This window comes from Anopheles funestus, chromosome 3RL (genome assembly GCF_943734845.2).
Source record: "Anopheles funestus chromosome 3RL, idAnoFuneDA-416_04, whole genome shotgun sequence".
NCBI classification, from domain to species: Eukaryota; Metazoa; Arthropoda; class Insecta; order Diptera; family Culicidae; genus Anopheles; species Anopheles funestus.
This window is the reverse complement of record NC_064599.1, coordinates 52,377,178-52,400,060: the sequence shown is the minus strand read 5'-3', so window position 1 is coordinate 52,400,060 and position 22,883 is coordinate 52,377,178. Positions and strand designations below refer to the sequence as shown.

Genomic DNA, 22,883 nt, shown 5'->3' with positions numbered 1-22,883 from the left:
CCAAGATTTTTGGAAAAAACGATTATTTTCTTTTTATTTAATAATTGGAACAATTTTATTATTACAATTAATTTTGAACATTACAATTCATAGTAATCTTCCATTTCGTCCTCACTGGTGTTTTCATACTGGTGTTGCGCATTGTCAAACAAACTGCTACTCCACACTGCCTAGCTTTTTTTCATTCTTACTACGTTGAAACTGTTTTTGGCTCTAGCGTACCATAGCTCTCGTTCTTTCCGATGCAAACCAACAGGTACGTAGGACTACTCTGTTACTCCCATGCATTTTAACAGGTACCGGTACGTGATAGGACCTCTTTGATACTTCCATGTATTTTGCCAAGTACAAGTACCTGGTTACTTTGGACTTGGTCGTCGCCGTGAGTACCTGGTAGCTTTTGGACCTGGTTACTTTATGTGTTATTTTAGCAGCTACATGTACCTGGTTATTTTGGATCTGGTCGTCGCCTTGAAATCCATAGTTCACCAGGCTACTTTTGGAATTTTGCATTTTTTATTGTGGAGCTAGTTATGTACCTGTTGGAACCAGATTTTTTTAAAGCTCTTGACCTGGTCAGGTTCGGTACTTTAATGTAACAGTTCCAATTCACCAGGTCCTCCGTTACTTTCCCATTACTAGACGCGACTCCTTGCGTCCAACGTTACCCCCGCATAGCAATTGCCCTGGAGAAACTGGTGGATAAAAAACTCGATGAATTGCTCCATCAGGGAGTTATTGAGCCTTGCAAAAATATGAAATTATTTTTGAAATATTTTGGAAGAATATACATATATGGAATACCTTTGTCAGAGAATATTTCTTTTGTTTTACTTTTAGGTAGAAATTTCGAAACAATCCCGTGAAATAACCACATTCATTACGCGAAGAGGGGTTTTTTCGCTATACTAGACTAATTTTTTTTTATAAATTGCGCCCCAGAATTGTTTGAAAAAATAATGGAACAGATATGAAGCGGGTGCGAAGGATGTCTAAACTACATCGATGATATAATCGTACACGGATCTTGCCGCGAGGAACACGATAAAAGATTAAAATAAGTATTCCATCGGCTTGAAGAATGGAATGTCCTCCTTAACGCAGAGAAATGCATCTATGGCGTGTCACAAATAAAAGTATTAGGACATATCCTATCCGCATTAATTAAGCCAGACGAGGATAAACTAGACTCAATTGGAAATTTTCGGCAACCCAGATACAGAGAAGAAGTTAGAAGTTTTCTGGGTCTAGTAAATTACTTAGTGAAATTCATACCAGATTGAACAGCTCTTACACACCCATTACGACAGTTAACAGGCCAGAAAAACGAAAATCATTAATAATACGTCCAATAACGCTTGGGTATTTTGATATCGAAGATAGAACGCAGTTAATCGCAGACGCATGTCCAGTCGAGGAGCGGTGTTAATGCAAATAGATGCTAAAACCAACCAAAAAATATAGCATTTGCTAGCAAAAGTTTATCAAACGTAGAGAGGCGATACGCGCAAATCGAAAAAGAGGTCCTAGCTCTTGTGTGGGCTGTATTATTACGGTTCCATTTTTATTTGTACAGTCGTCAATTTGAATTGATTACAGATCACAAGCCACTAGAAACAATATTCGGTACTAAATCTAAGCCATGTGCAAAAATTGAACTATGGGTTATTCGTCTGCAATCTTACAAAGCTTCAGTAATTTACAGACCAGGTAAATCCAATATCGCTGACTCTCAATAATCTCTCTCGCGACTCTCAATAATAGAGGATATAGAAGGAAAAACCTTTGATGAACTTGCTGCTATGTTTCGTGGGTGGCCTCAAATACATCACCTGTGGGCTTAACATTAACTGCAATAGAATTCTATCTTAAGAAGCTACAGAAGCGGACAAAACAATTCAGGCAGTTCGCCAAGGCATAGACAACGGTGAATGGACAAGTGATGGGTAAATTCGACAAAATAAAACGGAATCGCTTCCGAATGACTCCATAAATTTTGAAAGCGCCTCCTGAAGGTAGGTGCAATACTCCGAATCCGGAGCCGTCCGGAGCCGTCGGAGTCGTCGGAGTCGTCGGAACCGCCGGAGCCGTCGGAGCCGCTAGTTGGCAATAATATAACCTAGATTATTGCACAATCAACAAATTTTATATAATCTGATAAAAATAACGAGTTGAAATGAAACATTTGCTTATTTAATTACTTCATAAAAGAAAAAAAACTTTTTTTTAAAGTAAATAAACAAATATACTAAAATAATTAAAAAATAAAGAACATAAATAAATCCTTTGCGACAACGTTTTCCATGCCTAAGTACTTAAAATATTATTTTTAATAAATGCCTTATACGAAATCCCCTATATTTACTCGCCTGATGATACTTACAATCTATTTTAAATATTATGAATATATTAATATATTATGTTATACTTATGGAGTAAGTAAGTAAGCAAATGTTTCATTTCAAAGCGTTATTTTTATCAGATTATATAAAATTTGCTGATAAAGCATTAATCTAGGTTATATCGTTGTTAACTAGCAGCTCCGACGACTCCAACGGCTCCGGGCGGCTCCGGACGGCTCCAGGCGGAATCGTGGTTTTAACCTAGTCGGAATCGGAGCTAGAGTTGCTATGCTCGGAGGCGGTTCGGAGCCGTGGGTGCGATTCCGAGAACCCATCACTAGAATGGACAGAAGATGATTCTACATCTACAAGTTATGTAATTCGTGGTCGATTACTAACAAAAAAATAATTTTTATTTTATTTTTCTTTTTAATTTATTTGGGAGACACCTTTGCCTGCGACTGTAGCCTAAAGACTAAAGCTTGGTTCCTATCTGGCCCTAATTTATAATAGATTTCCTACGCACTCAGCGTTTTACCACTCAGCCAATCACGGTCCCTCGATGTCGTCATCCGTAGATCTCGCCATCGACTTCCTGGTGGTTCCTTCGTTCATTCCTGAGGGCTGTCTTCCGGTTGTGGGGTTGTGCTATCACTTGCTACGATGGCGACCCCACGCTGTACCGTTGAACGTTGCTACCGTGGTGGCGACCTCACGATCGTTGCTACCATGGTGGCGACCCTTCGTTGTAGATCAGGCTGGTAACACGAGTATCCTGTGTCTGCCTGACTTCCGAGGTGGAGCGAATGAGTCGACCGTTGGAATGTGTGACCAACGTCGGTGTTGCATCGTCATGTTAGAACATGTCTGGCTGTGGTATCTGCGTAACGCCTCCCCCCTAAGATTCGTCATTCGTCCTCGATTGACCGATGTGCATTGCGAATCTCGGAAGTTGTACTGTCTTTTTCTTCGGGGTGATTTTGGCTGGAGTGTTGGATGTCATCTCGATTGGTCGTTCTTCGATTCTTATGATCTGCGGTAATACCCTTGTTGGATTTTTCCTCTTTAGTATGAATATTTTGTATGCAAAGCATATTCCCAACAGAAGGATGATTGTGCCGATGATGATTGCGTATTCATCGTGATGTAGGTACTTGCTCATCTCTTGCAGTTTTGTTATCTTCCGCATGTTATCGATTTCGATACGATCGAACTCGTTGTTCGTTATGGGTTGCTTAATCGTGTGCATCGCTTTTCCATACATGGGTGCTAGGTATTCTCCGACATATGATCGTTGTGGCTTCTTCGTAAACGTGACGTTTTTAATCGTTATTGAACAGTCTTCTAACTCGATGATTGTTGGTTCGCTTACTGTTCGATTTTGTCCACAAGAATCAGTTATGAGAACGTTGTCGTTAGTGTCAACCAAGATTATGCCCCTGATTACTTCTTTAAAACGGACAGTTTTCTCTCGTCGTGTAGTTCGACATTTGGGAGTACGGTGCGTCAGCATGTTGAAAATGCATTCATCTGTGATCGGTAGGTTGTTGTCACAAATATTACAAGCTGATGTTTGTGCATAGATGTCATCGCCGAATTTCGTCACCAGGTTGAAAGGGATGTCCACTGTTGAGCCGTTCATGTTAACTGCTTCCAGGTTGATAAGGTCGTAGACATTTTCTGTTAACTTGGGAACTTTTATCAGGATGATGATGTTGTTGCCGTCTAGTGAAACGCTGCTTTTTACGTATTGAAATATCTCGTCTAAATAGCTGATTTCTACTTTTTGTTTCCTGAGTTGTTCAAAAATGAATATTTTTTCCTCGCTAGAGATAATGTTTTTGTTTAAAAGGTTGTTCTTGGCGAAAGCGATTTGTTCTTCTATATCCTCGATTATCTCAATTATTTGATCAGTTACGAATATGAGGTTAATGATTTCAAGATCGTTCTTATTTTCCTGCATTGCTTCCTGTATTTCATTGCTTTGATTTTTAATTTTGTTGATTGCGATTGATGCATTGTTTATCCTATCTTGTAGAATTGTATTAATTTTGATTTGTCTTTCTTGATTATCAATTATATTATTATTTGTGCTTTCTATTGCCTTTATGCTTTGTTCAATCATTGTAAGATCCTCACTATCTGGATTTCCTGCAATGAATTTAATTGCTGTTCCTAACATATTGATAAGTGCTCGCTTTTGTCTTTTGCTTGTTAGGGCGTTCAACTTTTCCTTGGCTTTTCCTATTTTTGCCATAAGAGTGTCCATAATATGATCTGTTACTTCAAATGATTTAGAGCATTTTTCTATGTTACCGATTTCTTTGTCAATCTGCTTCATGTTGATGTGGTGTATTATTCTGTTGTATCCTACTTGAATCCTTGCCGTTCCAATTTTGAAAGCTATTATTCCATTATTGCCTGTTACTTCCTTATACGTGTTGGCTTTTACTTGGGTGATCACGTACAGTCTGTAATTGGAATTTAGAACGTTTTAGTGTTTAATTCGATCTTTGTGAATTTTAACATTATTTGTATCTTCAAATGTTAATCTATTGTTTTTGTTGACGGTTATTGTTTTGAATGGATGCTTGTCCTTAGTTTGTCTTTGAGCTATTTTTACATATTTTGTTTCGCCAGGTATGAGAGTAATAGGTGTTTCATTATTTTTGTTTCGTTCCTCATATTTATGTTTTCTCTTATTTAGCTCTATTCGGACTGCTGATTGAAGTTGTTTGCTCTTTTCTAAGATTTCTTCTGTGTCAGTAGTGTTAGTGGTATTAAAGATTAAATCTCTAGGTTTCTTTTTAGTTGATTCATGAAATGTATTGTTATAGATATCAATTGCAATGTTAATATGATCGATTAGGGTTAAGTTAGTGAATTTTGATTTGGTGGTTCGAAAGATTTCTATGAGTGTTGAGTGAAAGCGTTCGACAATGCCATTAGTGTTTGAGCTACTTGCGAAATGCATTTCAATCCCTAATTCATTTAGGAATCCCGTGATATCAATGGATCTAAAGGTGGGTTCTTGGTCGCAAATGATCATTGATGGTCTACCGAATTGTCGAATATGTTCCGAAATTGCGATTTTTACGTCAACGATAGTTCTTGTTGCAAGGGGTATCGCATTGGCAAATTTTGAAAATGAATCGACAATTGTTAGCCATTTTTGTCCTTTTAGAAAGAAAACGTCCATGTGGATGCGATCAAATGGTTTCTGTCCAAAGGTACTTTTATGGATCAACTTGGGTGGTTTCCTGTTGTACTTGGCTCTTTTGCAGGTGTCGCATGCATTACAGAAAATTTTAACTTTGCGATCTATCTGTGGGAAAAAATATTTCTGCAAAATTTGGATCTTATTTTCTTTAGGTCCTCTGTGGCCAAAATTGTGTGTTTCTCTCACAATCTCGTCTTGTTCAACCTCCATTCGAACATCTTCCAACAATGTTTCTGAAAAGAAGACTTTAAATATTCGATTAGATGAAAAATATTTTTTAAATGTTTCCTGTATCAGCTGGATCAGCGAAATAGGTGCTTTGAGGCAATTAATTCCTCTTGGATTTAATTTCTGTTTGAAGATTTCGACGATGTTGCTTTCGTTGTATTGGCTCCTTGTTACCGTGTGCCTGTGGAATTTTGGAAATATTTGTTCGTATGCGGCCATTTCCATATCTGCAATACTGAAAATAATTTGATTTCTAAACATATTAATTGGTTTCTCAGTGTGTCGTATGAAATAGTCGTCACTTGTGTCGGCGGAATGTACCGTCGTACCATCGCTTTCAGGTGTATTATCTTCATCTGAATGTGAGTTTACATTTATTTCTTCCGGTCTAATTCTTGATAGAGCGTCTGCCACTATGTTTTGTTTACCAGGCTTATAAATTATTTCGTAGTCAAATTCTTCAAGAGCTAGCCTCCATCTAATTATTTTGTTATTTGCATTTGATAGGCTATAAGTAAGGGGTTGATGATCGGTATACAGTTTGAATTTTCTACCGTAAAGGTAAGGTCTGAAGTGTTTAACCGCCCATACTATTGCTAAAAGTTCTTTTTCCGTAGTTGAATATCTTTCTTCTGTTTTGTTTAAAGTTCTCGAGGCGTATGCCACTGGTCGATCTTTACTTATTGGTCCTTGTGAAAGTACTGCTCCGATTGCAAAATCGCTAGCGTCTGTTGTCAAAATGAAATCTTTTGTGAAATCTGGATATATTAAAATGGGGTCCAATGTTAAAATCTTTTTACATTTTTCGAAACATTCTTTGACTTCCGGTGATATAATGATTTCTGTATCTTTTCTTAACAAATTTGTCAAAGGTTTAACCAATTTAGCAAAATCTTTTATAAATCTTCTATAGTATCCTAGGATACCTAAAAATTGTCTTAAATCTTTTTCTGTTCGAGGTACCGGCCATGTGCTTATCGCGTCTATTTTATCACGATTGGGTTTTACTCCCTCTTTTGTAACAGTGTGTCCTAAAAATTGTACTTCTTTCCTAAGAAATTCGCATTTGTTAAGTTGTATTTTAAGGTTGGCTTCTTTTAGTTTTTCGAAAATTTTTCCCAAATCTATTGTGTGTTGTTGAAGTGATGGTGAAAAAATTATCACATCATCCATGTATACGAAACAACATTTTCCGATTTGATCCCTAAGGATACAATCCATTACTCGTTGGAAGGTTGCCGGGGCGTTTTTTAGTCCGAACGGCATCCTGGTGAACTCATATTTTCCGCAGCTCACTGAAAAAGCCGTTTTTTCAACATCTTCCTCGTCGAGTTGAATCTGATGGAATCCTGATGCTAAATCAATAGTAGAAAAATAGCATGCCCTACCTAGTTTGTCTAGGATGTCAGTTATTTCCGGAATTGGGTATTTGTCATTAATTGTCTTTTCGTTAAGTTTCCTATAGTCAATTACCAAACGAAATTTCTTTTCGCCCGATGCGTCGACTTTCTTCGGAACAACCCAAACAGGTGAGGTGTAAGGTGATATTGATTCTCTGATGATGCCGTCATTTAACATTTTTCTCACTTGTTTCTGGACTTCTTCTTCGAAAATTTGTGGGTATCTGTATGATTTGGTATGGATTGGGATATTGTCTGCTGTTCGAATTTTGTGTTTAATTTTATGCGTGAAAGACAGTTTTGTATCTTCAGCATATAAGATATCTTTATATTTTCTTATTATTTTTGACAGTGCTTCCTTCTCTTCCGAATTCATATGGTCACTTCTTAGGTTTATATTGGGAAAACACTTCTGTTCATTATTCTGCTGTTCAAAAATATCGCATTCTTTTATTGTATTTTCAATTATTTCACTATTGTTTATCAGGCAGGATGGTGAATCCGATTCCTTTCTGATTGCAATAACAGAAGATCCGTTTCTAGCTCGGTACAACCCTGGGAGAATCGTAAAGTGTTTAAGTTTCCGTTCCTCTTCTACTAGGAAGTCCCTATCGCCTGTTGTTTTTATTTTTATGAATTGGTATTTTTCGTCATTGAAGTTGATGATCTGATTACTTGGAAATTTCTTTTTAAGAGAGAAAGTTTTTCGTCCAATTTTAAGTGAATTTTCTTTTATATTTAATTTTGCATTTAAGTCTCGAAGTGTTTCGTATCCTATGAGTCCATCAAAGAAGTTGTGAAATTTATAAACGAAAAATTTAACTTTTTTCTTTATCGCAAAAATGTCAAAAGATGCAGATTTTGTTATATTGTGTGTACCATTTATGTTTGTAACCGTGTTATTTTCACTTTTGCAATTTTCTATTTTTACGTGTTGTGGTGCAATATAATTTTTATTAGCGCCAGTATCAATTAGGAATTTTAAAGTTCCTTTGGTTGTAACCAGTTCTAAAAATGGTAAAAAATTGTTGTTTATTATTTTCTTTTTTTTCCTATTTGATCCATCTGAAAATTTATTTCTTCAGATAGAAGGTATTCATTTTCGTCCGAGTCAATTTCGAGATATTGGTTATTGTTCGGTGGTTCGTCATCCAAATCGTCTTCTATATCGGATCTAACCTCATTGCTGTTTATTTGTCCCTTTGATCGGTGTGTTTTCATCGACACATCTTCGCTTATCGGATTGGTTTTGAATTTTCCTGAGTCTGGTTTAGAATCCTTATTTGGTTTGTATTCCTTGCTTGTTTTATATTCTGGTTTCTTATGTAAGCCAGATGTAGAAGGCTGATTTAAGATTTTCTTCGTATCCAACGGTTTGAAATTTTGCTTTTCCAACCGTTGACGGTAAGCCGCGTTTGAGTACTGCATTGCGTACGTATACGCTTCCTCTAATGATTCGGGCTTGTGGCTTCTGACAATCATAGATAGATTATCACTAAGTCCGTCCACGTACCTTGTAGTAGAAATAAGTTCCACTAAAGCGTTGATTTGTTTTGTGGCACCCTTCAACTCTTCGGTTGCGTTTGCCGTGCTCTTTATAGCAGTGTCGATCTCCTTTATTTTTCCATAATATTCTGAGATTGACTTTTTTCCCATCGTTATGTAGAATAACGACTGGATATGGGATGCAAGGTCCCGTTTATCCCCATAGGAATGGAGTAGAACGTCCTTGATTTCCTCCCATTTTTTTGGATTTCCGGCTGCGATCAAGATCTCTCGCGCCTCTCCAATTATTTTGCTTTTAATAGTTCGTACCAGTTGCGGATACATTGGTTCATTTTCGAACCCTTCGAATAGTTTCAGGGAGTCTTCCACCTCCTGAATCCATGCTAATGTTTCTCTCTTTTTCCCACTGAAAGTTGAGAGATGTTTTATTGGGTCTGGTGTTTTGTAGTAGGTAAATGGATCTACTACTGGTCTTGCTGATAATCTCGCAATCTCGTCTCTGAGTGCGTTCTGATTTTGCGTCAGCTGCGCGATGTGAGCGACTAGCTCTTCATCGGCCATGATTCCTCTATTCTCTAGGAATAGGTCTTGTCTGTTAGATCGCTTCGTTTTGAGAAGATTTTCCGATCTTCGACTTGTGTGGTTGCGTGCACCTGGTTACACCTCTTCTTGAACTCTTATTCACAGAATCAAGAAGCAAAAGGAGTATCCTTTAGGTTTATTTTACGCGTTGTTTTGTCCAATACACTTGCCTAAATTTCCCTCGCGTTCTTATGCACAGAATCGATAGAAATGTTACAACAAGTTACGTTGTATTGTCCGGTTTTGTCTCGTTTGTAGTTTACACGATTCCCTCACTTACACTCTTATGCACAGAAGTAAGAAAGTTGAATTCACTTTTCACCACTTAACGATGTATTTTTACCTTTAGATAAGGGTTTTTACTTACAGGATGATCGCCTTGAAGTGATTCATACCCGGAGTCTTAGGTTGCGTCTATTGCTTCGGTGGGGGTTGTCGGTTTTCTTCGTTGGACGTTGCGGGTACTCCCGGTGTTTTGTCAGCAAGCGGGGGGGTCCTCAAATCTCGTACAGGTTGACGGATGCGTGTATAGCGGGAACCACTTTATTACTTTTCTTAATCGGTAATGTCCACTTTTGTTCACTCACTAACTTTTTCACTCCAACTTTTATTCCGGACGACTGCGCCAGTTATGTAATTCGTGGTCGATTACTAACAAAAAAATAATTTTTATTTTATTTTTCTTTTTAATTTATTTGGGAGACACCTTTGCCTGCGACTGTAGCCTAAAGACTAAAGCTTGGTTCCTATCTGGCCCTAATTTATAATAGATTTCCTACGCACTCAGCGTTTTACCACTCAGCCAATCACGGTCCCTCGATGTCGTCATCCGTAGATCTCGCCATCGACTTCCTGGTGGTTCCTTCGTTCATTCCTGAGGGCTGTCTTCCGGTTGTGGGGTTGTGCTATCACTTGCTACGATGGCGACCCCACGCTGTACCGTTGAACGTTGCTACCGTGGTGGCGACCTCACGATCGTTGCTACCATGGTGGCGACCCTTCGTTGTAGATCAGGCTGGTAACACGAGTATCCTGTGTCTGCCTGACTTCCGAGGTGGAGCGAATGAGTCGACCGTTGGAATGTGTGACCAACGTCGGTGTTGCATCGTCATGTTAGAACATGTCTGGCTGTGGTATCTGCGTAACGTACATATGTATATTCAAAGTATTTGCTACAGAATTGTACTTTGCGAGGAAAATACGTTTGGGAGGAAACAGAATTGTTATACCGTCTTCGTTACGAGAGCGGATTTTACAGCTGGCTCATGAGGGTCATCATGAAACAACGGCTGCGAGCCAAAGTATGGTGGCCAAAATTAGACATGCAGGCGGAAAGTTTTGTTGGGAATTGTCGTGGATGTGTGTTAGTCTCCGCGCCATCTGCTCCAGAACCAATGAAACGCAGAGAACTACCATCGGCACCTTGGAAACAATTCTTCTTCTTCTTGTCTGGCCTGTTCACGGTCGAGCACGTCTTGTAGACATGGCCTGGTCGCCAATCCGTTTCCAGGAAACTCGGTCCAGGGCTACAGTCCTCCATCAACGGTTGCATCCGATCTCCGACAGGTTTGACTCCACCTGATCCAGCCAACGAGCTCGCTGTGCTCCTCTCCGCCTCGTGCCGACCGGATCGCTGACGAGCACCTTCCTGGTGGGGCATGAGTCCGGCATCCTCATCACGTGCCCCAGCCATCGTATCCTTCCGGCTTGGACCACCGTCAGGATATCTGCACCGCCAAATTTCGAGTTTCCAATCGTAGTGCTTGTTCAGTTGCGTGGGTTGGTATCCGTTATTCCGATTCGAAATGTCTTGGTTACTTTTCGTTGCAATTATATTGGAGGTGGCTTGCAAGGCCTCTCCCCCAACCCCCTGTCTCGTCGAAGGGCCTACGCAACCTAGCTGTTTAAAGTCCCGTAGGGTGCCAGGACAGAAGGGACATCCAGCCGTCCCTAACATGGAGAACGGACGCTGGCTGTCCCTGTCTCCGCTCAATTTAGCCATATACCCCATCTTCTCAAGAGGTTGGGTTTCCCCGTATACCCAAGCTCAGATATTTGGAGAGATATGTAACCATTCTGTACGACGGGGACGTATTGAGTCGGAGTAGGGTATGGAGTGCCTATATTATCCTTCTAGAGGCTTCGGATCCATACCCGTATTAGTGCGGTATTGCTACATACACTGACAACAGAACACCTTGGCAACACCTAGCCATTGATTTCTTTGGACAGTTAGCAACAGGTCACTCACTATTAGTAGTGGTTGATTACTTCAGTCGGTATGTAGAGGTAGAAATAATGAAGAAGATAGATTCTAGTGAGACTATAAACCGACTAAACTCAATTTTTGCTCAATTTGGCCTACCGTTGTCTATTACTGCGGATAACGGGCCGCAATTTTCCAGTTTTGTACTGCCAACAATAAGATGCAAACGAATCCCCCTTAGTTATAGAAACCTTGGTATGTTTGTAGGGAACTGATAAACGATAGAACAATAAAGAGTTCAGTTGCTTGTGGATCACCGGGCTAATAAGACGTGCATTCTCGAGACACTACACAACTGTATTCATCGGCGTATGAAAAAACGAAGAAGTTTCCACAACATGTACCGAAAGTATTGTTTCCATACTTCAATTCACAGTGGAGTGAAGTGGAGCAGAGTGAAGGGAAAAAACTAACACCACGCATTAACCCTATTATCAATTTTTTTTTTTTTTAAAGGAAAGAAAGAGAAATTAACTTATGTACTAGCTTACAATAGATATAGGTGGAACAAAAAAGAAGAGGAAAAAAACAAAAACACAGGTTACAATGAACATTTAAGGACTTTTTCATCTATCACAGCATTATTGTTTCCAATAATGTGGATGATGTAGTTTGCAAACAAACTTAGGATTTGGATCCGCTTACTTTTACTAATATTCGTTAGTACAGGGAAGCGGAGGGACAGGAATGTAGGAGTAAGGGCGGGATCGACGTGTTGGATTGCTTGCAGCAGAGTATTCCAGGCCGATGACACTCTGGAACACAACGTGAATTTGTGTTCCAGTGTATCCACCTGGGAACACTCTGTGCAAGCTGATGAACCTCGGTTCATCCTCGCCATGAGCTCTCCATGGGCTATCTTGTTGTGGACCAACAGGTACAAAACGGATCTCTGTGCCGATGAAAGCCGCCGAGAGCTGATGTTGGCCCAAACTATTCGCCAGCTTAGTTTTGGGAATTCCTGCTCTATACTGCAGTCAGGAAGCCTCTCAACTAACATCCGTCGTGGCGCTCGGGCGTTTATGTTGGGAACGGTGTCCGGGATGTATGCGAGTTGCATGACAACCTTTTTAAGACAAGGATATGTCGATGAAATGGATGTTATGTCGGGCGGATTCCCAGCGCATAACATCTGTTGGCCTCCGACAGGCATACACTCCTTTTCAGTGAAATACCTGCTGGTTAGCAGTGCCTGTGTAGCGATAGCCGGAATATGTAGGTTTAGTCCTCCACGATTTCGGGGTAAGGCTAGGTTATTCAGCGCCACACGTATGCCTCCGGATCCTTGCCACAGGAATGAGCCAATAGTAAGGGAAACTTTGGCTATGTCTATGGCTCTCGTACCACATACAGAAGCCACATACCACAGCTTGGGCAGGAGAAAACCAATGAGGAGGGTTATCTTCTGCATTAGGTTTAGATCCCTCATGCGATGAAGCCCGACCAGACGTCGGAATTGGTTGATGACGATGTCCCAGTTGTGCCCCACCGCTTCACGAACATTGTTGGTAAAAAGGATGCCTAGCAAACGCAACCTTTCTACTGTCTTCAACCAAGGAATAGTGATGGTGTTGTGTGTCGTGACATGTCCAACGTCAAGTGCTTCTGTTTTTTCAACGTTGAGTGAAGCACCGGAGCACAAACCGAAAGCATCAATAGCCGCTCTGATCCGCTCGATTTTTTCGGGAGAGGTAGTCACCACGGAGATGTCGTCGGCATAAGCATTGACCAAGTCGTCTTGGTCACTACATATGCTTTCTATTCTCGTGATGAGGGGTTGTAGGTAAAGGATAAAAAGGTGCATGGAAAGAGGATCACCCTGACGTACAGATCGTCGGATATGGAAGGGAGAGGAAAGGATTCCGTTGATGAGGATGCGGGACGTGGATTTTTCACCTATCTTGCGCAGAAGCTCCACCAGCCTCGGATTGAAACCCATCGAGAGCATGTTGTTGAAGAGGAAGTTTCTATCAACACGATCAAATGCATTTGAAAGATCGAAGGAGATGAGCTTACCACACTTGCGTTTCCTCTGCAAATCAACCACCCACTCCTTAACAGAGAGGACAGCTTGAAAAATATTGCAAGGCTTATTGCAACATTTTTGCGCTGCCGAGACCATCTCACACTTCCCGACAATGAAGTCAAGACGGTGTTTGATAATCCTGGACAGAAGCTTGTAATCTGCATTAATCAATGACCGCCTGCCTGGGTAAGTTTTGTATTTTTATTTCTTAATATCTGTTTTATGGGAAAGTCATACAGACTTGAAATTTTTAAAATGCGTAAAAAAATGTTTTTCACCATTATGAACAAAAAGAAATTTTTTAAAATTATTTTAAACATTTTTTAAATATTTTTTTTCGATTTATACTCCTTATATCTACAACCGCCTACCCGGGTAGGCCATACGTTTTGTATGAGAGTTTTCGTTTTTTCGGATTACAAAGCGTATATCTTTTGATCTGCTCTTCGTATTTGCATGAAACTTTCAAGAAAGATGTGTTTTTTTGTTGTCAAACTAATATTTTTTAGCAGAGGATTTTAAAAATTATGGTTTCCTTTTGACTAGAATGGTTTCCATTTCATCCTGACCTTTATTGTTTATTCTGCGTTCTTAGTCTAGCGTTAACACCACATTATGGAGAGCTCAATTAGATTTGCGCATCTCTATGTCCCTTGGGTGCCATGTTGGGCTTACAAATATTATTACAACAGATTTGTATTTCTTTTATACAGAAATGGCTGTCAGCCTTTCACATACAATCAAATGATCCTTGTTTTTGCACGGGTTTGCCGTCTTTTCCCTCCGTTTTCCATGCCATTACATACGCCACCCCTGTAAAAAGCAGTCACTTTGCTAGTCGGGCGATTGTGTTCCCAGATAGCCAAAAACCGATATCCGACCGTTCGAAGACCTATATAAGACGATCTGATATCATTCTTAAAGCATCACTTACAGCAGTAATATTAAGACTTCGTGGATGACATAAAACGAGCCATAATTATATCAAATGCACCATAATAATGAAATATTTCGTTTGTGGTAGGAAAGCTTTTCTTTCGTCATTTTGAAATTTTTCATGAAATATTTCGGAACTAAAGCTTTTGAAATTCATTTTCATTTCTTTATTTCATTCGTTCAATGTTTATAAAAATAATGTAACTTCGAAGTAAACGCACACACACGGGTAAATACACACACAATTGCTTTGAAGACGACGCCGACTTGGTTCCTTGACACTGTTCACTATCCGGAACATTGATCCTCATATCTGCACAAAATGGGTTGATTCTATTGTATGGAAAGAATAGATTATATAGATAAAAGATTTTTTTAATCAATTGATTATAATAAAAATACCAACCATCACTACTGCGCCAAACGATGACGGCGTTGTCAAAGGACGCTTCTTTTTCTGAATGAAAAATCCATCGCCTGGTAGTGTTGTTTGTTATTTGTTATTTGTTTATTTGAATTGTCCGCCCTATAGGTTTAACAAAAAATTGACTTAAAAACTAAACTTAAACTAAAACTAAAAGCATAATTATAGTTAACTATAATGGGGAAGTGGAGAAGACGGAGGATAGGAAGGTTGTGATGTGCGGGAACGGAAGGAGGCCAAGGAGGAGTTGAAATTGAACAGATGGTACACGATGTTGAAGTGCCGAAGAGAGACAAGAAACGGATCATTTGAGCCATACGTAGTACGTCTGGAAGAGTCCGAGAGGAATGGACGTGAGCGAAGAGCGCGGGAAGGGACATAGAGAGGGATGCGAGAAAGAAGGTATGGCACATCAGTGGCGCCTAGAAGCAGCCCGCCTATGAGAAATGCCTGGGCATGATGTTCGTTGGCATCGTGTTTCGTATGGAGGCATCTGCGTTTGGTTGGTATCCAGGAGGCGGCGAAAAACCATCCTCGTGAAATACTTTTGCGCCCGTTCGATTTTTGTAGTCCAAACAACAGACACAGGACTCCAGACAACGCAAGCGTATTCCAAAGGACCACGGACTAGGCAACAGAAAAGTGCCTTAAGGCATGCCGGATCTTTTATGTCGATTGTAAGCCTACGGATAAGGCCCAGCACTTTGAAGGCTTTCGATACAATGGCATCGAGATGAGCGGTAAAAGTTAATATATGGTCGAGGGTCACTCCCAAGTCGCGGATTTCATGGACACGACATAGTTGAATTTAGGTGATAGTTATAAATAATAGGATGACGAGCACGAGAGAAGGAGATAATAGAACATTTACTGGGACATAACTCTAGGAAATTGACGGAACACCAGTAGGAGAATACATCTATGTACGATTGAAGGGACGAACAGTCCTTCTGGTCATTTATCGATGCGTAGATTTTAATATTATCCGCATAGAGTAGATGTCCAGAAGGAGGAAGAATACACGTGACATCATTGACAAACAAAAGGAAGAGGAAAGGACTAAGGACTTGGGGACCCCCGACGTGCTCGCAATAGCCGATGACGTAGAATCGCAAATCTTGACAATGTAACGGCGACCTACTAGATAAGTTTTGAGCCATTGCATCCACTTCATTGAAAACCCCAGTTTTTCAAGTTTAGTCAATAGTAGGTAGTGCTGTACTCGGTCAAATGCCGCAGAAAAATCCGTGTACACTGCGTCGACCTGGAGTCCCTGATCCATACGGTCTATCGTAGATGACACAAACTGCAGTAAATTAGTGGTAGTTGATCGTCCTGGCATAAAGCCATGTTGGTTGGCACTAATCCACGATTTGCATGAAAAGAACATGTATTCAAAAACTACAGATTCAAATACTTTCGAGCTCGCACACAGTTTTGCAATGCCCCTGTAATTGCTAACACATGAGCGATTGCCCTTTTTGAAGACCGGACATAGCCATGCAGTTTTCCAGGTGTCTGGAAAGACACCGGAGGATAGCGAAAGGTTGAACAAGTAGGTTAAAGGAGCAGCTAAGGCTGAACTGCAGTTTTTTAATATAGAGGCCGGTATCCCATCAGGGCCAGGAGAGAAGGAGGGTTTGAGTTTTGTCAGGGCACTAACGACTTGCAGAACACTAACGCTGATAGAGTCAATATTTAAAGTATGTTTAGGCATATTGGCCAGTTCAGGGATGAAACAATCGGAATCAGTAATAGTGTCGGCGAAAATGCTCGAGAAATGGCGAGCGAATAGTGAACAAATCTGTGGAGTAGTATCAGCGGACGATGAATTCAGGGTCATGTAAGAAGGCAAGGAGCTGCTTCCACGGCGTTCATTGACGAAATGCCAGAAGGAGCGGGGGTTGGAGTGAAACTGAACTTGAAGTCTACCAACGTACCTACGATAGCGTGCTCTGTTATAAATTCGGTAGGCAAAAAATGCGTATTTGTAAGCGCGCTTATAATACATAATCTGACCTATAACGGCGATATAGGCGAAAAAGGCGATTCTTGTCTCTCTTTAGCACACGCAGCCTGTAATCCGACCAGGGAGGATGAGAGGAAGGACGGAAAGTAGGGGTGCAGAAGTCTAGAGCAGAGGAGACTATGGAGGTGAAGAGAGAGAGGTTGCAGTCTCGACGGATGAGCTATTGGTGCTGTTTCTGACGAACGATTGTTCAGGAACAATTGTTCGTTGTGTAAAATCGTTCATGAATGAACTGATTACCCCTCGTTTCAATTCATTTTAATTCATTATAAGTTCATTTCAGGAGTCATTAGTTCATTTTAGTCATTCACAAAAGCCAACCCAAACCACCCACATTCATTTTTCCCGTGTTTCCTTTGCAGCAATGGTAGCCTGATGGTTTTCAAAATACAAACTGTTCTACTAGAACAAAAACGATGGCATTATTTAAAGTGTACTTTTCGATAGATTTCATTTACCATGTAACGTCTACAGTTACTCGTTGAGCAACTGCAACGAATCGAACGATCGTTCGTAGGTGTAGTTTTCTTTGCGGAAATGCGGTTCGTAGCTCGTGTTCCTTTTAAATTGAAGCCTTTAAGTACCAGAATGTTATTCTATGGTTTTTATGTATATTTCTTTTTGTTTTTCAAATATCATTTTAAAATACATTTTTATATGTACATGAAAAGTTTTGTGAATAATATAAAACCGTAAGGATTTATTTTAATCATTCGGACCAGACGGTGAAAAAAATCGAGATAAACCAAACCTGTTTAACATCTCAAGCATCTTCTTAGTTTGCGTACCGCTAAATCCGCGCCACGTACACGTGCTATTAAAAAATATCAGAACCCGAGATTAGTAAGGATTTTTATCCAGCGAAAAACTATGATAGCGTAAGGTTAAAAATTTGAAAAAAATCATTCAAAAATTACTTTTTTTATTCTCTCCAATTTTGTTGAACACCACTTTTATCTACCTCTTCAACTTTTTCGGCTACTCTCAAAAAACTAGGTGTTGCAGACTGTACGAATAACATAAACCGTCACATTGGCGAAAATTTGAAAATGTGATATACATATCACAGTCGTCGATGATACGATGGTAGATTCACTAGAAACTATCGTTTGTGAACAATCGTTCGTCCGAAACAGCACCATTATGTAGGATGGACCAGTCAGTGTGGGTGAGAATGCTATCGAGCCTAACATTATTCGTGTTTCTATAATTGAGATGACGAGGACGAGATGAGAGTGAGTGACTGTGTCCGTAGTGGAGAGCCTGATTGCGTGGTAAAACGATAGAAATATCTAACGGAGGATGATGTGAGTCAACATTCAATAGAGGAATAACTGACGCATCTACTTCACATGAGACCGTAATTGGGAAATGCGAAAGAATAAGATCAAGTAGGCGATCATTGGCATTTAGGATGCCATTCAATTGGTGAAGAGCATGCAAGTTTATGAGGTCTATCAGATCAGTTGCAGACGGCGGATATGAAACAGGAGCATATGATGTCATCTGCGTGGGCATTGGGCTATCAGGTCTCTTCCTTGCGATGAGTGGCTGGTTGAAATCTCCGAAGAGAAAGAGACTGTTGCCACGGGCCATGCGGTCCATAATATCACTAACACAATCGGATAATGATCTTAATGTTGAACGATCCTTGCTGAGATACAGAGGAATATATATGACTCCGATGAAGATGCGTGATTCACCGACAGTAACAGTTTAACAGTACTTCACTTCTTTCATGCACTATGAGTACTTTTCTTTATAAAATTTACATTTAAAGTACAAAAACTACCCTTAAACATTACACAAAATCAAAAATAAAACACACTGTAGCGCACCGCATCGAGGTGATAAATAAGAATGGAGTATATTAAAACGAATCAAAGAAGACACCTTCGATGTATTACATTGGCAAATGAACGAATGTTAAAAGTTTCAAACGATCATGAAACGAAATGAATGAAGGTTATCTGGGATTACTTGATGTTCAATAAGGAGTGATATTTTTCAATGAAAACTGGTCGCAGCAGAGTATTTTTTTTATAAAACATTAATACCAACTAGTTTTCTGGGGATTTAATTTTCTTATTCAAATTGGTTTTTTACAGTTCGGTTTGTTACTTATTAAAAACAGCATCAGCCAAGTTTGAACCTCAGGAATTTAGCCTTCTTACCTTTAACAATATTTTGTGGCTTTCATCCCTTACTTTAATTACCTAAATTGATCGCAGTTATATTTCATGTAATTCCTTAGCCTCCTATATACTACAATTATATATATTTTTAGTTTATTCATATAACTTACTGTAATTTATCGTTGCTGTTCTTTGCGTGTGCTTGCATTAGCAAACGAGACACAAAAAGAAGCTTAAGTTCCATCTCGAGATGCGAGAGCTAAATCTCCTGATTTTTCCTCTCTATACGGTTGTAATACGAATGGAGGAAACCGTTCTCTTGCTGTTACTCTTCTAATCCCTATCTAAATCCGTTCCTCCTAAGCTAGATACATGGTTTGAAGCGTAGAATGTGGGCTGTAAACGGACATAATTTCCATCAGCGACAGTAAGTTGTTAGGTTATAATTTACCATTTAGTATCATTACTTGACTACCTCACGAAGAGTTATTCAGTTAATGTATGTATAAACGGTACAAAAACATAACTAGTTTTGTTAGTTTTAATAGCTACTAATTTACACTTAATATCTGTGGTCAGAAATATCATCACTTCTTGAGAAAGATCGCATATGTCTGCCTCATATATATCTTTCATCATGTGCGAATAATAAAAGGTGTGAGATTCTGTTATTTTGTTAAATGTTTTTCCATAAATGTTTATGGTCAATCCATCTTTTTGTGCTCCACTATATTGGACAATGTAAAAATCTTTAGTTAAAAACCAATTATCTTCCGTCCCTGAAAAGAGACTAATATTAGAATCAACGTGCAATGTTACTCCACTATGAGTGGATTCTAAGTAGGGGAATGCAAAATGTTTACAATTAGATGATTGTGTGGTTTGCTCTGATATCCTGTTGGCAGCTTGCACCAAAACCTTATGACCGTTTCGAAGCGACTTTTTGATATGCTGCAATTTACCTTCAAAAAAATATGAAGAAAACGATTCAAGAGGTCCAAATCTACAAACATCATCATAGATATGCACTAAACTATGCATATTACTGTTTAAATGTTCAACACCATACAGTGTGCCGTACTCAACTATAAACTGTTTTAGCATTCGATCTGCTTCAGGCCAATATTCTCGATAAACATTGCTTGAGAACAGCTTAATCGAACAGTAATACAGCATAAAATGCTTATACTCCAATTCTGTTAGTATAAATTTCAAAACTACGAAGCTTGCATAATGCAAAAACATATTAAATTCACTTGCATGCCACAAGTCAGTGTCATCAATGTCTCGAAACTTGCGGTGAAATTCCGCAGGAATTTCAACATTTTTAAGTAAACCGTTAACTCTATTTACTGTGTCTACAGACCATTTGCGATGTCTTCCTAGTTTGCCCGCTTTTAAACCGTTGACAAAAGTTCGGGTTACTCCGTAGTCTATCTGATGCCGGCAATCCGATGAAATGACATCTTTAATGATGTCAAAGTACGGCAGATCTACAAGAGGTGTATTTTCCCTATGATGGTCTTCATATTTTAATGCCCGGAAATCCGCATCCGTTCTTGCAGGTGCATCGACCCTCGGAAAATACACAACATCAGTACCGTTATGATGTTGTCCTACCACAGTACATTTTTGGCATCCATGTGGGTTATTATGAAATGCTACACCTAAAAAGTAAAAGATTAATATGTATATAGTTATGATACTGAGCATGTTTTTTCCAGCTTACCTTTTATGAATGCCCGTGCAGGAGAGTCTGCGATGAAAGCTCTAACACGTACTGTGATAAGCTTATTGGCTATCGCAATACCATGCTGCATCAACTCGTTCAGCTCGTTTACAAGTGGCCGAAGAAATACCTCTGTACTCTTTGGCTTGGATGCTCCATAAAAATTTCCAACCATAAATACTGAAACTTCAGGCATTTCTTGAATACTCATCAATATTGGCCAAAATTGTTTTCGTGTGTTCTTGTTCAGAGGAAGTCCATCGACGAAGAAGTTCAATGAGAACGAACTCACTCTTGGTTGTGCATTGCTGGAATAATTACAGAAAAACATTGTTAACATTGAGCAGGTTAATTTAGAAAAGCATCCATCTTACCCAAAATGTTGGTGCAAAACCGATCGTACTCCCGGATACCACAATTCTCCTCCTGGTATTGCTACTATCTCTTTTTCACTTTGCCTTGTTCTCAGCAATGTACGCGAATCCTTGGGAAGCTTATCGCTTGTTCTAGAACGTAAAATTGCTAATAAGCTGTTCAACGCTTGGTGCGATTGGTATGTACGTAATGCCCAATTTCGGATAACCTCGTCAAATGGCTCATTTTCATTCGGGAGCTCCTGTATGCTGTATGATGTATCTACTTCATTATCGTCATCGTAATTGTTATCATCGCTCTCGATGTTGTCGGAATCATCGATATTCAGCCGATCATCATTAAGATGTCCTTCTTCCATCCTATTTTCATCAAGCAAACAAAAATAGTTGCCAATTTGTGTAGGATCTGAAATGCGACAGATGTGTATTAATATTGCATTGAAATATGTTTCCGTATTTTTCATGTTGTACTCACCTACATCCGTTGCTGCTGCTTGAACATTGTTTGGTCTAAAAGTAGAACTTTCCACAAACAATTCTACTCCTATATTAGCTTTCACTATTTGGTACATTTGTTCTGTTTCACGCATTCTTTTACCCGACATTGTGGCACTTGAGCTACCAAAAAGCTATAGCTAATTCAGTTCAAAGTTACAAACAAATATCTTACTGAATCAAACAACTACGTAAGTTGCTTATCAACCGACTAATGTTAACATCAACCGAACGCCGTATCAGATATATAAGTCGATCGAACTTTAAAATGTTGCACCTTGAGATTTTTATAAACCAAGATTCAAAGCCTCTATAAAAAATAACATCAACGTCCCGATTGGTCGTATTTGTTCACATGTACTCCACCGACCGGCAGTGCTGTGTATTCTGCGGCCAGGCACGGTGTGTTCTCCGCAAAATTTTATAGAGACGATCTTTACGCCAGATGTTTGATCGAAGATCGTCCCTAATGCCGGTGATACCCATCGACCTGGACAATATCAGCATGAGTGCTCGGTTTGGCTTTTCCTTTTCTGCTTACACCGGATTCGTCGGTTTCTGGCCGCTCAGATGATTGATGCAAATAACATGCTTCTGCTCTCAAACCTGAAACATAGAAACTGAATTTAAAATGCGGTTCACAAAACAACAAGCGCTAAGCGTACTTACCTTAAGAAAGCTAAAGAGCATGAAAAAAATATATACACAAACAATAATAACACATTTTTACCACTTTTATATTTTCCCAACTTTGTACGTATAGTGAGTATATTTAAAAAATGTAAAACATTCCCATTTTACCGTGGATTTTCACGCTGTAACAAGAGATGACCAACTTTGTTTTCTTAAAATTCGTCAACGCCGTTTCTTTCGATGGCGGCACACGCACACATTCATAGACAATCCGTGTAAATAGCAAGTTTCAATACTTCGAATCGAAGATCGAAGAATCGAATTCTGAACCGTTTCGGAGTATTGCACACAGTTTATCCAGATTTCTACTCGTCTACACATAGAACATTTCTTGAATGTAATTTGAATGAATTTGCTTATCAAGATAGAGCTTGTTTTAAAATAAAAAAAACGCACACAAATAAGTTTATGTTTAAATTTACCACTTCCAATGTCCGCGTGTGAACCATTATCTGCTTTTTCCTTTTACTTGCTTGACTATTTTCACTGGGCGATCTG

The 22,883-nt window shown here is 39.4% G+C and overlaps 2 protein-coding genes across 3 annotated transcripts in view; one reads left to right on the top strand and one right to left on the bottom strand.

The window, feature by feature from the left end:
- Positions 1 to 22,883, top strand: part of LOC125772085 (uncharacterized) — a 312,356-nt gene that overhangs the window by 103,114 nt on the left and 186,359 nt on the right. The gene's annotated exons all lie outside the window — the stretch shown is intronic.
- Positions 19,009 to 22,590, bottom strand: LOC125767206 (uncharacterized). 2 transcript variants are annotated; one of them, XM_049433549.1, is made up of 5 exons: positions 22,362 to 22,590; positions 21,673 to 22,298; positions 21,198 to 21,603; positions 20,824 to 21,131; positions 19,009 to 20,761 (listed from the first exon to the last, which is right to left on the bottom strand). In XM_049433549.1, the coding sequence occupies exons 2-5, from the start codon at positions 21,800 to 21,802 to the stop codon at positions 19,581 to 19,583; spliced, it is 2,025 nt and encodes a 674-aa protein (XP_049289506.1). In that variant the 5' UTR covers positions 21,803 to 22,298; positions 22,362 to 22,590; the 3' UTR covers positions 19,009 to 19,580. The 2 variants fall into 2 exon arrangements, with proteins under 2 accessions (XP_049289506.1, XP_049289505.1); XM_049433548.1 differs by having other exon boundaries at positions 21,198 to 22,298.

Bases quoted from the DNA above. Each gene is read 5' to 3' on its own strand.
- LOC125767206 (XM_049433548.1), bottom strand. From the start codon at position 21,802: ATGTCGGGTAAAAGAATGCGTGAAACAGAACAAATGTACCAAATAGTG. The intron at 21,132-21,197 runs GTAAGATGGATG...TAATTATTCCAG, and splicing joins GTTTTGCACCAACATTTTGG to CAATGCACAACCAAGAGTGA. The intron at 20,762-20,823 runs GTAAGCTGGAAA...TTTACTTTTTAG, and splicing joins TGCACGGGCATTCATAAAAG to GTGTAGCATTTCATAATAAC.